General features: G+C 40.3%; 1 protein-coding gene across 2 annotated transcripts in view; it reads left to right on the forward strand.

Annotated features, from left to right (window-relative positions):
* The window catches only part of LTN1 (listerin E3 ubiquitin protein ligase 1), a 57,272-nt gene that overhangs the window by 20,609 nt on the left and 23,110 nt on the right, over nucleotides 1-13,553 (forward strand). For both annotated transcript variants that reach the window (XM_066259585.1, XM_066259584.1), the window contains exons 12-18: nucleotides 1,611-1,800; nucleotides 2,617-2,856; nucleotides 4,115-4,268; nucleotides 5,386-5,530; nucleotides 6,207-6,393; nucleotides 7,784-7,943; nucleotides 10,256-10,360. In XM_066259585.1, coding sequence (XP_066115682.1) covers nucleotides 1,611-1,800; nucleotides 2,617-2,856; nucleotides 4,115-4,268; nucleotides 5,386-5,530; nucleotides 6,207-6,393; nucleotides 7,784-7,943; nucleotides 10,256-10,360 — 1,181 coding nt within the window. The remainder of the gene's footprint in view (nucleotides 1-1,610; nucleotides 1,801-2,616; nucleotides 2,857-4,114; nucleotides 4,269-5,385; nucleotides 5,531-6,206; nucleotides 6,394-7,783; nucleotides 7,944-10,255; nucleotides 10,361-13,553) is intronic.

The following is a 13,553-nucleotide window of genomic DNA, read 5'->3' on the forward strand; positions in this document are numbered from 1 at the left end:
TTATAGCCATCTAAACTCTAGTTTTATTTTTTTTGTGTTTTTGCAACCTCATACTTATTAGCAGAGTCTTAACATCATCTTTAAAAACAAACTTGAATTTTGTATCCAGAAAAGGACCTTAGAAATTTTCTCCTTTATTCTTTATTTTTCAAATTAGGAAATAGGCCCAGGTTTAGTAAGGAATTTGTCTAAGTTCCTAAAGCCAGAATATTGGTCAGCCTTGGGCTAAAATAAAAACTCTGGTTACAATTTTTTAAGTAAAAGGATAGTCAGTTTTTTGGGTACTACCCAATCTACATTTGGATTTTTTCCCCTAGATTGCTTTGAAATGAATCAAGTTGCAAATTTTCTTCTCAACCCTTAAAGCGAAAGAAGTTTTGGGAACATGGATCAGCATGCCTTTGAGGGTGGATTCAGTTTTTTCCTGGCTTCCCACCCTGTGAGAATAAACCAGTTGCTGTCAACTATCTGGCGCTAATAATTATTTCAAAGAATTTGTGGGCCCTGGTCAGTTGGCTCAGAGGTAGAACATCAGCCGGTGTATAGTAGTCCCAGGTTTGATTCCTGGTTGGGGCACCCAGGAGAAGTACCCATCTGCTTCTCCACCCTTCCCCCTGTCACTTCTCTCTCTCTCTCATCCTCTCCCACTGCAATGGCTCAAATGGTTTGAGCAAGTTGGCCCCAGATGCTGAGGATGGCTTCGTGGCCTCACCTTAGGTGAACTAGCTAAGCTCCATTGCTGAACAATGGAACAGCGGCCGCAGATGTGCAGAGCATCAGCTCCAGGTGGGGCTTGCTGGGTGGATCCCAGTTGGTGTGCATATAGGAGTCTTTTTCTTTGCCTCCCTGCCTCTCAATAAAAATAAAAATAAAAGAATGTGTGGAGATAAGTCCCATTCATATTGAAGTAACTTACCATTGTTATATAGTAGTTCTTTAATTTTAACAAAATTAATGAACAAAAGTTGAGTATATTATAGAGCACTTTTAAAAGTCTGTCCTCAATCAGAGAAAGTGAAGGGATTAGCCAATTTTTTAAATTCAATATTTCATTTATTTTAGAGAAAGGAGAGGGAGAAAGAGAAAGGATGGGGGTTGGGGGTAGGCGGGAAGCATCACCTTGCTTCCTGTATGTGCCTTGACCAGGCAAGCCTGGGGTCTTGGACCAGTGGCCCTAGCATTCCAGGTCGATGCTTTATCCACTGCACCACCACAGGTCAGGCCTTAGCCAAATTATATATATATATATATATAACACATGGATACAGATAACAGGACAGCAAGTCCCAGAGGGAAGTGGGGAGAGAGGGCAAAGTGCTTTAGAAAGTCAGAGAAAATTAGTGGTGGTTATGAGTTGGAGAGGATGGGGGAAGAGTTCATAAAGCAGGTGGGAGAAAATGAGGGTATTCATGGTTGGGGAGATTGATGAGCAAGGCTTAGTGGGGGCAGGGAGAGACTGGCCTTGAGCAGAAGCCCTGGGAAGAGTGCTGGGCACCTGGTGAAGGGAGGTATGGGGTACAAGGAATACTTGAGGCAGATACACTTTTTTTTTAAGGCAGATATACTTTTTGATCTTGCTTCTAATTGTTGCTTTAATTGTATAATTTTAGGCATGTTCTAGTTCAGATAAACATGCTTTAGTAATTTCTTGGCTGAAAGGAGATACCCTTGGAGAGAAATTGGTAACCTTGGCAGATCATCTTTGCAATAAGGAATTGGAATCTACAGTAACTTCTGACCCTTACCTCTCAGAAAGATGGACTCTTTTAAGCTTGGTATTATCCCAACATGTTAAAAATGGTAGGCAGAAATATGGCTTTTGTTTTTCAGTAGGGAATAATTGCATCACTTTTGGAGGGGGGAGATTTAAAGTTGCTAATTTTTCATATTATTGGTTGAGAATAATGACATAGGTAATTTATTAAAATATCTTAATTTTGTAAGTTCCATAAGTGTTGATTAATTTCTGTAGCATGACTTGGATGACATTTAATACTTTTAGTTTTTTATTCTAAAGCAGGGGTAGTCAACCTTTTTATACCTACCGCCCACTTTTGTATCTGTTAGTAGTAAAATTTTCTAACTGCCTACCGGTTCCACAGTAATGGTGATTTATAAAGTAGGGAAGTAACTTTACTTTATAAAATTTATAAAGCAGAGTTACAGCAAGTTAAAACATATAATAATTACTTACCAAGTACTTTATGTAGAATTTTCGCTAAGTTTGGCAGAATAAGTCTTTATAAAACAACTTATTATAGTTAAATCTATCTTTTTACTTATACTTTGGTTGCCCCGCTACCACCCACCATGGAAGCTGGATCGCCCACTAGTGGGTGGTAGGGACCAGGTTGACTACCACTGTTCTAAAGTTTTGAATTTAGCTAAGCTCTTTGCCCTAATTTTGTAGAGCATTGATTTTTGAATTTAATGCTGCTAATTTTACTTGGGGGCTTTTATGTGTGAGAAAAAGGTTGATTTGTTGATATGATCTTATGTTTAATACATAAGTACCTTTTTTAAAAAAGAAAGACTCAAGTGGTAGTTAACCCAAAGTAAGATATTCGAACTTAATATTTTTTGTTTGTTTTGTCTGATTGTAATCTTTTTCTCTAGATTACTTGATTGGAGAATTATATGTTGAAAGAATTATTGTTAAACTTCATGAAACTTTATCCAAAGCAAAGAAAGTGTCAGAAACTGAAAATAATGACTCTTCAGTGTCCTTTATCTGTGATGTAGCCTATAACTATTTCAGCTCAGCAAAAGGATGCTTGCCGATGCTATCATCTGAAGACTTATTATTAACTCTCTTTCAGTTATATGCTCAGAGCAAAGAAAGAACACATTTGCCAGGTAATGGCCTACTGCTCAAATGTTTTGCTGGTAATCTAGCTTTGACCCTCATAGTGTAAGTGCTCAGACTTAAGTAATTGAATCATAATGTGTGTTTGAAAATTGAAACTATTTTGAGTAAAGGACTACAAATCTTAGACATTTTCAGCTCTAGAAACCAAGTTAAAGATGTATGTAGATGTGATGTCTAAAGTTTTTACTTGATAGAAGAAAATAGTTCTGGAAGGGGTCATGGTAGACAAATTAGAGTCTTAGCCCCTTTACTCAGGAGCTCTAGAAATTTGCTTAACAATTTCATGTCTCAGTTTCCACATACATTAATATTCCTCTTAATAATTAAAAATATTCAGTCTCGGTGTATACATATCAAAATGAAATGTAGATTGCCTTTTTAAGAACTATATTCTTGCCTGACCAGATGGTGGTGCAGTAAATATAGCGTTGGACTGAGACATGGAGGACCCAGGTTTAAAACCCCAAAGTCACCAGCTTGAATGTGGGCTCATCCAGCTTGAGCATGGACTCACCAGCTTGAGCGCGGGTTCACTAGTATGAGCAAGGGATCATAGACGTGACCCCATGGTCGCTAACTTGAGCCTAAAGGTTGCTGACTTGAAGCCCAAGGTTGCTGACTTTAGCTCAAGGTTACTGGCTTGAGCCCAAGGTCTCTAGCTTGAGCAAGGAGTCACTCGCTCTGCTGTACCCCCCGACCCCCGGTCAAGGCACATATAAGAAAGTAGTCAATGAACAACTAAGGAGCCACAGTGAAGAATTGATGCTTCTCATCTCGCTCCCTCCCTGTTTGTCTGTTCCTCTCTCTGACTCTGTCTCTGTCAAAAAATTAAAAAAAAAAACTATATTCTTGCCTTCTGAGTTAATTTAGGCTTATTAATAAAAAGAATATAAAAAATACTGTTGATAGAGAGCCCTCCTTTCCAACCCTTCCTTTAATACTAACTTCTATATTTTGAAAAGGCATATTATTTTCACATCTCCAAAAGGACAACTGTCTTTGAAAGAAGTTCAGAGCAGAAAAAAGCTAACTTTAAAATTCTTACCATTTTTACCTTATGTGGCACGATCTAATTTGTATTGCGTATTTATGACATAATTATCTTGACAATTGAATAGTAATTTGTTTTCTTTCCTAAATGGCACTTTAAAAATCTGAGACCTGCAGTGAGTTCTTTCAGACACTTTGTGGTGATAATTATTGCTTCAGTGGGACTACAAATCACTGATTACCTCTTGATTTTAGACTTTCTTATCTGTAAAGTGAAGAACACGTGGCTTTCCGGTGTGAATGTGTTAGTCCATCAAGCCAGCCCTACAGGTCAGCAGAGTGCCTTCCTGCGCCTGTCGGCTCTGTGGCTGAAGAACCAGGTTCAGGCTTCATCTTTGGACATCAAAAGGTAACCATTTTTGTTTGTTTGTTTCTTTTTAATTTTCTTACAGGGACAGAGAGTCTGATAGAGGGATAGATAGGGACGGAGAGAAATGAGAAGTATCAATCATCAGTTTTTCGTTGCGACACCGTAGTTGTTTATTGATTGCTTTCTCATATGTGCCATGACCACGGGCCTTCAGCAGACTGAGAAACCCCCCGCTCAAGCCAGTGACATTGGGTCCATGCTAGTGAGCTTTTTGCTCAAGCCAGATGAGCCTGTTCTCAAGCTGGCAACCCCGGGGTCTCGAACCTGAGTCCTTCCGCATCCCAGTCCGATGCTCTATCCACTGCGCCACCACCTGGTCAGGTAAAAGATAACTGTTTTTGTGCTCAGTTGCACAGCATTTCTTAATACAGTACTTGATCATTGTCCTTAAAGGAGATTCCATAATTAGTGTGAGTGCCTATGAAAAATGACTTTTTATGTAAGAAATTGGTAGGACTCCTAGAGGAATTTTCCAGTAGGATTTGTTTTAACAGCCATCCATTTAAACTCACTGAACTGAAGAATGTCAGTCATAGCATCCTGCTGCAGCCCTGGTTCATGGTCAGTGATGGAATGCCAGTGCCCATCCATGTCTTACCTGTGTGCATTGTATCCATAACTTCTCCCAGTCGACTCACATTGTGATCGTTCTGTATTGGTTATTTTTTGGAGTCTGACAGCCATTGTTTTAAGGTGTTTGAATTAGAAATATATTTCATATCTGGTACCTAAATTCACATAAAGAAGTTAAAACTAAGCAAATGCATCCAGATGCTTTTGGGAGTTGAGTCAGTTATTTTTCTGGTTACCATGCTCTTTTTGTGGAATAAGATATCTCTATTTCAGAAAGATCTGATCTGAACTAGATTCCCTTTATGCTGAGATGGAAGTAGCTCTCTGTTTCATATCATAAATATGGTAGTAAATCCTCAATTTGACTGTGTGTGTGTTGGGAGTGGTGGTATAGAAAGGTCACTAACTTTTGTCATTTTGCTCAGGTAAGCTCTTATCTGCCATAGGGTAGTAATGTGTACCAGGGTGTTCAGCTCAGTCATAGCATAGCAATAACAGTTAAGTTTTTTTTCATTATTTTCAGTCTTCAAGGCCTCCTGTCTACCATTGACGATTTGCTAAATAAGCTTCTAGAGAGTGAAGATACTTCCCTTCTGGGAGTTTATATTGGAAGTGTGATGCCAAACAGCAGTGAATGGGAAAAGATGAGACAGTCTCTCCCTATGCAGGTATGTTTGAAACTGGAGTATGCATATCTCATTCTGAAGTTTGGATTTTGTGCAGGCTTAAATATTTTTATTTATCTTTGGTGAAGAAGAATAAGTAAATGAAATGAGTATCTTACTTTGCCCTTATGCCACTGAATGCTTACATGTTATGTTTGCTGTTTGCGAGACCCCAGTTGACACTGGCAGCAGCCATGGTGCAAGGTAAGCAAGACCTAGTGATGTCATGGGAGTCTCCAAGAAATAAACACGTGATAATTTTCTGTGGCAGAAACCAAACTTTAGGCTTCTGTGGTTGTACTAATAAACTAATAATAACCTCATTTTTGAAGTTATTTTGTGACAATTTGAAAATGTTCTAATAACTATTTTTGTTCCTTGTCTTAGTAGTGTAGGTGGTGGTAAATAGAATACCTAATGATTTTGTATATAATTTATCTTTTTTTTTCACTGATTTTTTTTTTAATTTTAATGATAAAATATCTTTCTTTAATAACAACATTGCAACAATTCTCTACAATGCCATATAATAGCAATCACTTACATGTTCTTATTTAAAAATCTCCAGCTCTTTAAATATTTGTACTATTACTAAGTACACTTGTAGCAAATTTTCATGAAAAACTTAGTGATATACATATATATTTTTTTATAAATAATATAATTTATCTTTTTACAGTGGTTGCATAGACCTCTTTTAGAAGGACGACTGAGTTTGAATTATGAGTGTTTCAAAACAGATTTTAAGGAACAAGATACAAAGAAACTTCCTAGCCATTTGTGTACCTCAGCATTATTGAGCAAAATGATATTAGTTGCACTGAAAAAGGAAATAGTCCTAGAAAATAATGAGCTTGAGAAAATAAGTAAGTATATGTGAGCATTCAGATCTAATGACAAATTTTGATAATGCAATTTAAATCTTTAGTGACTTAAGAATCTTCAGCTCCTATTAAATATTTTATTTTAGTGATAAGAAGCTTGAGACTACTTACGTGATGAATGTTAAGTTGCAAATCAGATGGAAACATAATGAAATCTTGCTATAATCTTGTTAGATGTAGAGCAGAATTTGGTATTCCTTCCTCCAGCTGTCATGACGACATCATGAGCGGATCCTATGTCACATAACCATAAAGAACACGGTTTAGGGAGTCTGGTGTTTCATCAAGGATTCTGATTTTAGCTAATGTTTGAACCACTATACCTTTGTCTTCATTGAGGTGTGATTTTAGGGGGGTTAAGTGGAGGTTCAAATGGCGTAGAATTGCAGGTGGCAGTGTGTCCTGTACAGGATGACATTAGAAGCAGGGGGTTTGCGCAGTTCCTGTGTCATCATCTGCGAGTCCTCAGCTGTGACAATTACTGTGGGGGAAGTGGAGCACTATTGATTGGCCAGCTCCACATGCTGTTAGGGGTGGAGGTGATCAGCCCACAGCTTACATTCCTCACAGAGTGAATCTGTCTAAAAGCAAAACTGGAAATTAATAATATTTTTTTAAAAGTTTTCCATTGATTTGAGAGAGAGAGAAACATTGATTTGTTATTCATGCATCATTAGTTGATTCTTGCGTGTACCCTAACCAGGGATCAAACCCACAACCTCAGCATAGTGGGATGCTGCTCTGAACTACCCGGCCAGAGCCAGGATAAGTTGAGATTTTGAATGAGGGCTCAAGTCTTCTGATTTCACAATCCAAACCATACATGGATTTGGATTTTGACTAAATGTATATTAAAAGCTATGACATGCCAGGTTTTGTGAAAGATACATGGTCATTTAGCTCCCACAAAAGTCCCATAAGTCATTGTAGTTTCCTAAGTGATTATCTTTGTGTATAGCTCATTTGAAGACAGACTGTGTCATCAAGGCCTGTTTACTGTACTCTGCTGTCTCCCATTTCCTCACACATTGGCTGGAACTTCTCAATTCCAGGCCTTGGATCCCTTGTTTATCCTGTACAACTTCTTACCACTTGTGGCAAAATAGTAGGGTATCTCTGATAACTAAGGTCCTTGTCACGTTCTTAACTAATCAGAGAAGGAACCAAGAAAGAATTGGGAGGGGAGTGGTATTTTGTATCAGATGCTCTCAGTTTTCATTATCCTGAAAATCTCAAAGCAGATTTGAAAATCAGTTCACAGATATTTTGAGACTAGCAGACGTAGTGGTGTTAGAGAATGGGGCAGAGCAGTGAAGTGATGGGAGGGTCTGTTCACAGGGTGCACTTGCTCACATGCTGTCTGTTTTCATAGCTGCAGAACTGCTCTATTCACTGCAGTGGTGTGAAGAATTGGAAAACCCACCTAGTTTTCTAACTGGATTTTGTGAAATGCTTGATAAAATGAATATTACGTATGATAACTTATGTAGACTTGGTAATACTTCTGGCCTTTTGCATCTGCTATTTAACAGGTAAAAACCCCTTTCAATTCCTTTTTTAAAAAGATTTTATTTATTGATTTTACAGAGAAGGGGGGGACAAGAAATAGCAACTCATAGTTGCTTTACTTTTCATTGTTCATTGGTTGCTCATCACATGTGTCTTGACCAGGCAAACCCAGGGTTTTGAACTAGTGACCTTGGTGTTTCAGGTCAGTAGTTGGCAAACTCATTAGTCACCAGAGCCAAATATCAACAGTACAACGATTGAAATTTTTTTTGAGAGCCAAATTTTTTAAACTTAAACTATATAGGTAGGTACATTCCTTATCAAGGTAGCGCCTGCACATGGTATTTTGTGGAAGAGCTACACTCAAGGGGCCAAAGAGCCACATGAGGCTCGCAAACCACAGTTTGCCAACCAGGGTTCCAGGTCAGTGCTCTATCTACTGCACCACCACAGGCTAGGCTCAAATCCTTTTTTTTTTTTTTTTTTTTTTCCCCCCCTAATATTTTTCTGAAGCTGGAAACGGGGAGAGACAGTCAGACAGACTCCTGCATGCGCCCGACCAGGATCCGCCCCGGCACGCCCACCAGGGGGCGATGCTCTGCCCCTCCGGGGTGTCGCTCTGCCGCAACCAGAGCCACTCTAGCGCCTGGGGCAGAGGCCAAGGAGCCATCCCTAGCGCCCGGGCCATCTTTGCTCCAATGGAGCCTTGGCTGCGGGTGGGGAAGAGAGAGACAGAGAGGAAGGAGGGGGGGCATGGAGAAGCAAATGGGTGCTTCTCCTGTGTGCCCTGGCCGGGAATCGAACCGCGTCCCCCGCACGCCAGGCCGATCAAATCCATTTTTTAAATGACCATTTTACTACTTTATGGTTCTGTTTCTATAAGATGCAATGCCTCTTCCTGCTAATTTTTCAGTCAGAGAGTTGATGTAAATTGATAAATACTTTGTGGGTACTAAATACTTGATTTATCTTTCTGTGGAGATACTTGGACTTTGCCTGTATTATTAAGTTTATAAATGTGTTCACAGGACAGATGATGAAAGGCACAGAGCCCATAGATGTGGTTTCATCATAGTCTATGACCCATTCTCCCTCTACTGTGAATTCAGTTTGTCCTGCTTGTTGTTACAGGTGTATCTTGGTATTAGAACCACAGATCCTCTGCCCTAGATGAGGAAGTAGGTACAAAAACAATGGGTTATAGAGATTATCACAGTTAGATGTATAGTGGTTGAAATTACTGTGTTGAACTGCTTTAAGAGTTTCTCACTTACTGGTATTTGGCATTTTCAGTGTCTGGGCTCTAGCTGAGCAAAAGTCTTCTTCTGCAGCCCCACTGCCCACCCCTACCCTTCAGAACTTGCATCAACAGACACTAACCTCCATAGCCCCTCAACTTCCACCAGCCTAGGTGCCCTCTGGGATAGGTGTCCCAGTGGTGTCCTCTCCTACCCTCAACTCTGGTCTCTAAGGTCTTCTCCCCTGTTGGAACATGAGGGTTGTGTCAAGACGAGAGCTTAGAAGTGCTGTCAGAAGCTTACACTCCCAGTCCTTCTACTCATGGTAGTTGTTTGAGCGCAGAAGTCCTGTGTGAACCTCCCTCAAAAGGTGATTTAGTTACTTCTGTAACAGAAGTTCAGTTAGACAGGGTTTAAAAATCTTAAGTATACCACCTGATCAGTGGTGGCACAGTGGATAGAGGGTCAACTTGGACACGGAAGACCCAGGTTCTCTGGCTTGAGCAAGGGGTCACTGGCTCAGCTGGAGGCCCCCAGTCAAGGCACATATGAGAAAATCTGAACAACTAAGGTTCTGCAATTATGGTAAGATGATGTTTCTCATCTCTCTCCCTTTCTGTCTCTCTTTGTCTCTCAAAAAAAAATCTTGGCCCTGGCCGGTTGGCTCAGCAGTAGAGCGTTGGCCTGGCGTGCGGGGGACCCGGGTTCAATTCCCGGCCAGGGCACACAGGAGAAGCGCCCATTTGCTTCTCCACCCCCCTCCCCTCCTTCCTCTCTGTCTCTCTCTTCCCCTCCTGCAGCCAAGGCTCCATTGGAGCAAAGATGGCCTGGGTGCTGGGGATGGCTCCTTGGCCTCTGCCCCAGGCACTGGAGTGGCTCTGGTCGCGGCAGAGCGACGCCCCGGAGGGGCAGAGCGTCGCCCCCTGGTGGACAGAGTATTGCCCCTGGTGGGCGTGCCAGGTGGATCCCGGTCGGGCGCATGCGGGAGTCTGTCTGACTGTCTCTCATTTCCAGCTTCAGAAAAATACCAAAAAAAAAAAAAAAATCTTAAATACACTTTCAAAATTAATTTTATTCTTTTTCTTTTTTCTTCTTAGATCCATGGAACATGGCACTCTGTGGTCTCTTATTATTGCTAAATTGATCATTTCCCAAAGCGTTTCATCTGATGAAGTAAAACGGCATTATAGGAGAAAAGAAAGGTATAGTTACTTAAATTTTTACTTTGTAATTTATTGTATTTGGTTACCTAGTCAACCTCCAGCTAACCAACAATCTCTAAATGAATCAAGAAAAGAAGGTCTTGCCTGACCTGTGATGGTTCAATGGATAAAGGGTTGAACTGGAATGCTGAGGTCTGGTTCAAAACCCTGGGCTTGTCTGGTCAGGGCACATATGGGAGTTGATGCTTCATGCTCCTTTTTCTTCTCTCTCTCTCTCTCTCTCTCTCTCCCTCCCTCCCTCCCTCTCCCTCCTTTCCCTCCTCTCCCCTTCTCTTTAAAATAAATAGTCTTTTTAAATTTTTAAAAAAAGAAAATAATGTCTAGGAGATAAATTAAGCTAAGGAAATGAAAATTAAATACTAAAAGCAATTTTAGTTGTTTTAGGTTTGGAACATAATTTTTTGTAATAAGAATTTTTAACTTTGTACATTTTGTTGTGGAATTTCATACTTGTTTTAAACAAGTAGCATTTTATAAACTTGTTTTCTTTTTCCCAAAACTCTCTCTGGTGGCTTTCTTTTTTCTTTCTCTCACATTCTCTTCCGCCATGTCATTTGCTGTGTGGGCAGTTTCTTACCTTTCTCTTCATAGGGGTCACACTGTTGAAGCATATTCTAGAAATGCAGTACATGTTTCTGTATGACAAAGAAACAGGCAGTGTGGACACCCACGACCTGCTAACGCTGAGCAGGAGGAGGCAGCTGAGCAGGAGGAGTAGACACTTGGGAGCGATGCCTGTGCACGCTAGTCAGTGGAGTTGTAAACTCAATTCCGATATTTTGTTAAATTTATTTTTATTGACTCGAGAAAGAGAGAGGGAGAGAGAGAGGAGCATCGATCTGTTCCTGTATGTACCTTGACCAGAGGTTGAACCAGCAATCTTTGTGCTTTGGGATGATGCTCTAACCAGCTGAGCTATGTGTCCAGGGCTTTGATCTTACTTAAAAATTCAAAAAACTAGCCCTGGCTGGATGGCTCAGTAGTAGAGCATCGGTCTGGTGTCCCGGGTTCGATTCCTGGCCAGGGCACACAGGAGAAGTGCCCATCTGCTTCTCCACCCCTCCCTCTCTCCCCTTCTCCCCCTCTCCTTCCTCTCTGTCTCTCTCTTCCCCTCCCTCAGCCAAGGCTCCATTGGAGCAAAGTTGGCCCGGGCACTGAGGATGGCTCCATGGCCTCTGCCTCAGGCGCTAGAATGGCTCTGGTTGCAACAGAGCGATGCCCCAGATGGGCAGAACATCGCCCCCTGGTGGGCATGCCGGGTGGATCCCAGTCGGGCACATGCAGGAGTCTGACTGCCTCCCCGTTTCCAACTTCAGAAAAAATACAAAAAAAAAAAAAAAAATCAATAAACTTAGTATTTTGAGATGATTACAGATTTACTATTCTGAGAAAAAGATTCACATGCAATTGTAAGAAATAATACAAAGAGATTCCATATGCCCTACATTCAGTTTCCCCCATTGGAACTATTTGCATAACTTTAGTATAATTTTACAACAAAGAAAATAGCATAGGTATAGTCAGTTGACTGGGTTGACCTACAGTAATTTGTGTGTTCTGTGTGGGTCACACGTGACCACCAACAACCATAGTCTGCAGGTAAGATGTAGGGCAGTTCTGATCATAAGGATCCCTTGTGTTACCGTTGATAGCCACAGCCACCCCTTCATCCCATTTCCTCCTATCGGGCAACCAGCGATCTGTTTTCTCTCTCTATAATTACATCACTTATGATGTGATATAAGTGCACTCGTACAGTAGATGATTTATTCATATACTGTTTTATTCAGCAGAATGAGGGTTTTTTCATCTTATAAAACTAATAGGGAATAAAGTAAAAAACTGTTTCAACTAATTACTATTGAGGTAGATATATATTTCAATTGAAAAATCAATAACTTTTTTATTCACCAGAAATGATCAATTTAAAAATGTCATAGGATGGAAGGAGACCTGACTTGGGGTGGTGAATACACAATATAATTTATACAGATGATAGATTTGTACACCAGAAACCTATATAATTGGATTAACCAATGTCACCCCAATAAATGAAATAAAAATCAAAAATCAAATTAAAAAATAAACCTGAACAGGCAGTGGCACAGTGGATAGACTGTGGACCTGGGATGCTGAGGACCAAGGTTTGAAACCCTGAGGTAGCCAGCTTGAACATGGGATCATAGATATGATCCCAAGGTCGCTGGCTTGAGCCAGGGGTCACTGGCTCGGCTGGAGCCCCCCCGTCAAGGCACATACGAGAAAGCAATCAGTGAACAACTAAAGTGCCACAACTGTGACTTGATGCTTCTCATCCTCTCCCTTCCTGTCTGTCTGTCTCTCTTTTCCCCCTTCTCTCTCTCAAAAGAAAAAGAATTAAGGACTTGAACGAGTAATTCACAGATGGAATAGTCAAAGGTAATTTATTTATAAAACATAAAACTGAATGGATTTGCCTTCCCTGACTAGTTGGTGGTTCAGTGGATAGAGCATCAGCCTGGGATGCAGAGGATCCAGGTTCAAAACCTTGAGGTCACTGGCTTGAGCAAGGGGGCAGTGGCTCGGCTGGAGCCCCCCGCAATCCAGGCACATATGAGAAAGCAATCAGTGAACAACTAAGGTGCCACAACTATGAGTTGATGCTTCTCATTGCTCTCCCTTCCTATCTGTCTCTGTCCTTCTTTCTGTCTTTGTCTCTCTCGCTAAAAAACAAAAAACATGGATTTGCCTTAATAATAAGGGAAATACAAATTAAAAGAAGCATATTTTAACTACCCTATTTTTAGGAATTAAAAGATTCATTACATGCACAGCAAAACAGTCATGTACATTTCTGGTGAAAGTGTAAAATTGTTACTTTTTTCTGAAAAGCAAATTGAAGTTGCCAAAATCCTGTGATCCTGTGATTCTTCCATGAATTTAGCCTATTGCATGTGTGCTCAAGGACATTTATTGCAGCGTTATCAGAGCAAAAATGGAGGGAATAAAACCGAAATGTTCACTGAATAGTTAAATTATGGTGCATCAGTAGTATGGACTATTTTATTTTTTAATTTAGTTATGTAACTTTAAAATAGAGTAATGTATAGTGTAAGTTCTGACATAGAAAAATCTACAAAGTAATAGATTTTTAGGATAAATGTAATTCACACTTTATCTTGTCTTTAAACAG

Source organism: Saccopteryx bilineata, chromosome 2 (assembly GCF_036850765.1).
Source record: "Saccopteryx bilineata isolate mSacBil1 chromosome 2, mSacBil1_pri_phased_curated, whole genome shotgun sequence".
NCBI classification, from domain to species: domain Eukaryota; kingdom Metazoa; phylum Chordata; class Mammalia; order Chiroptera; family Emballonuridae; genus Saccopteryx; species Saccopteryx bilineata.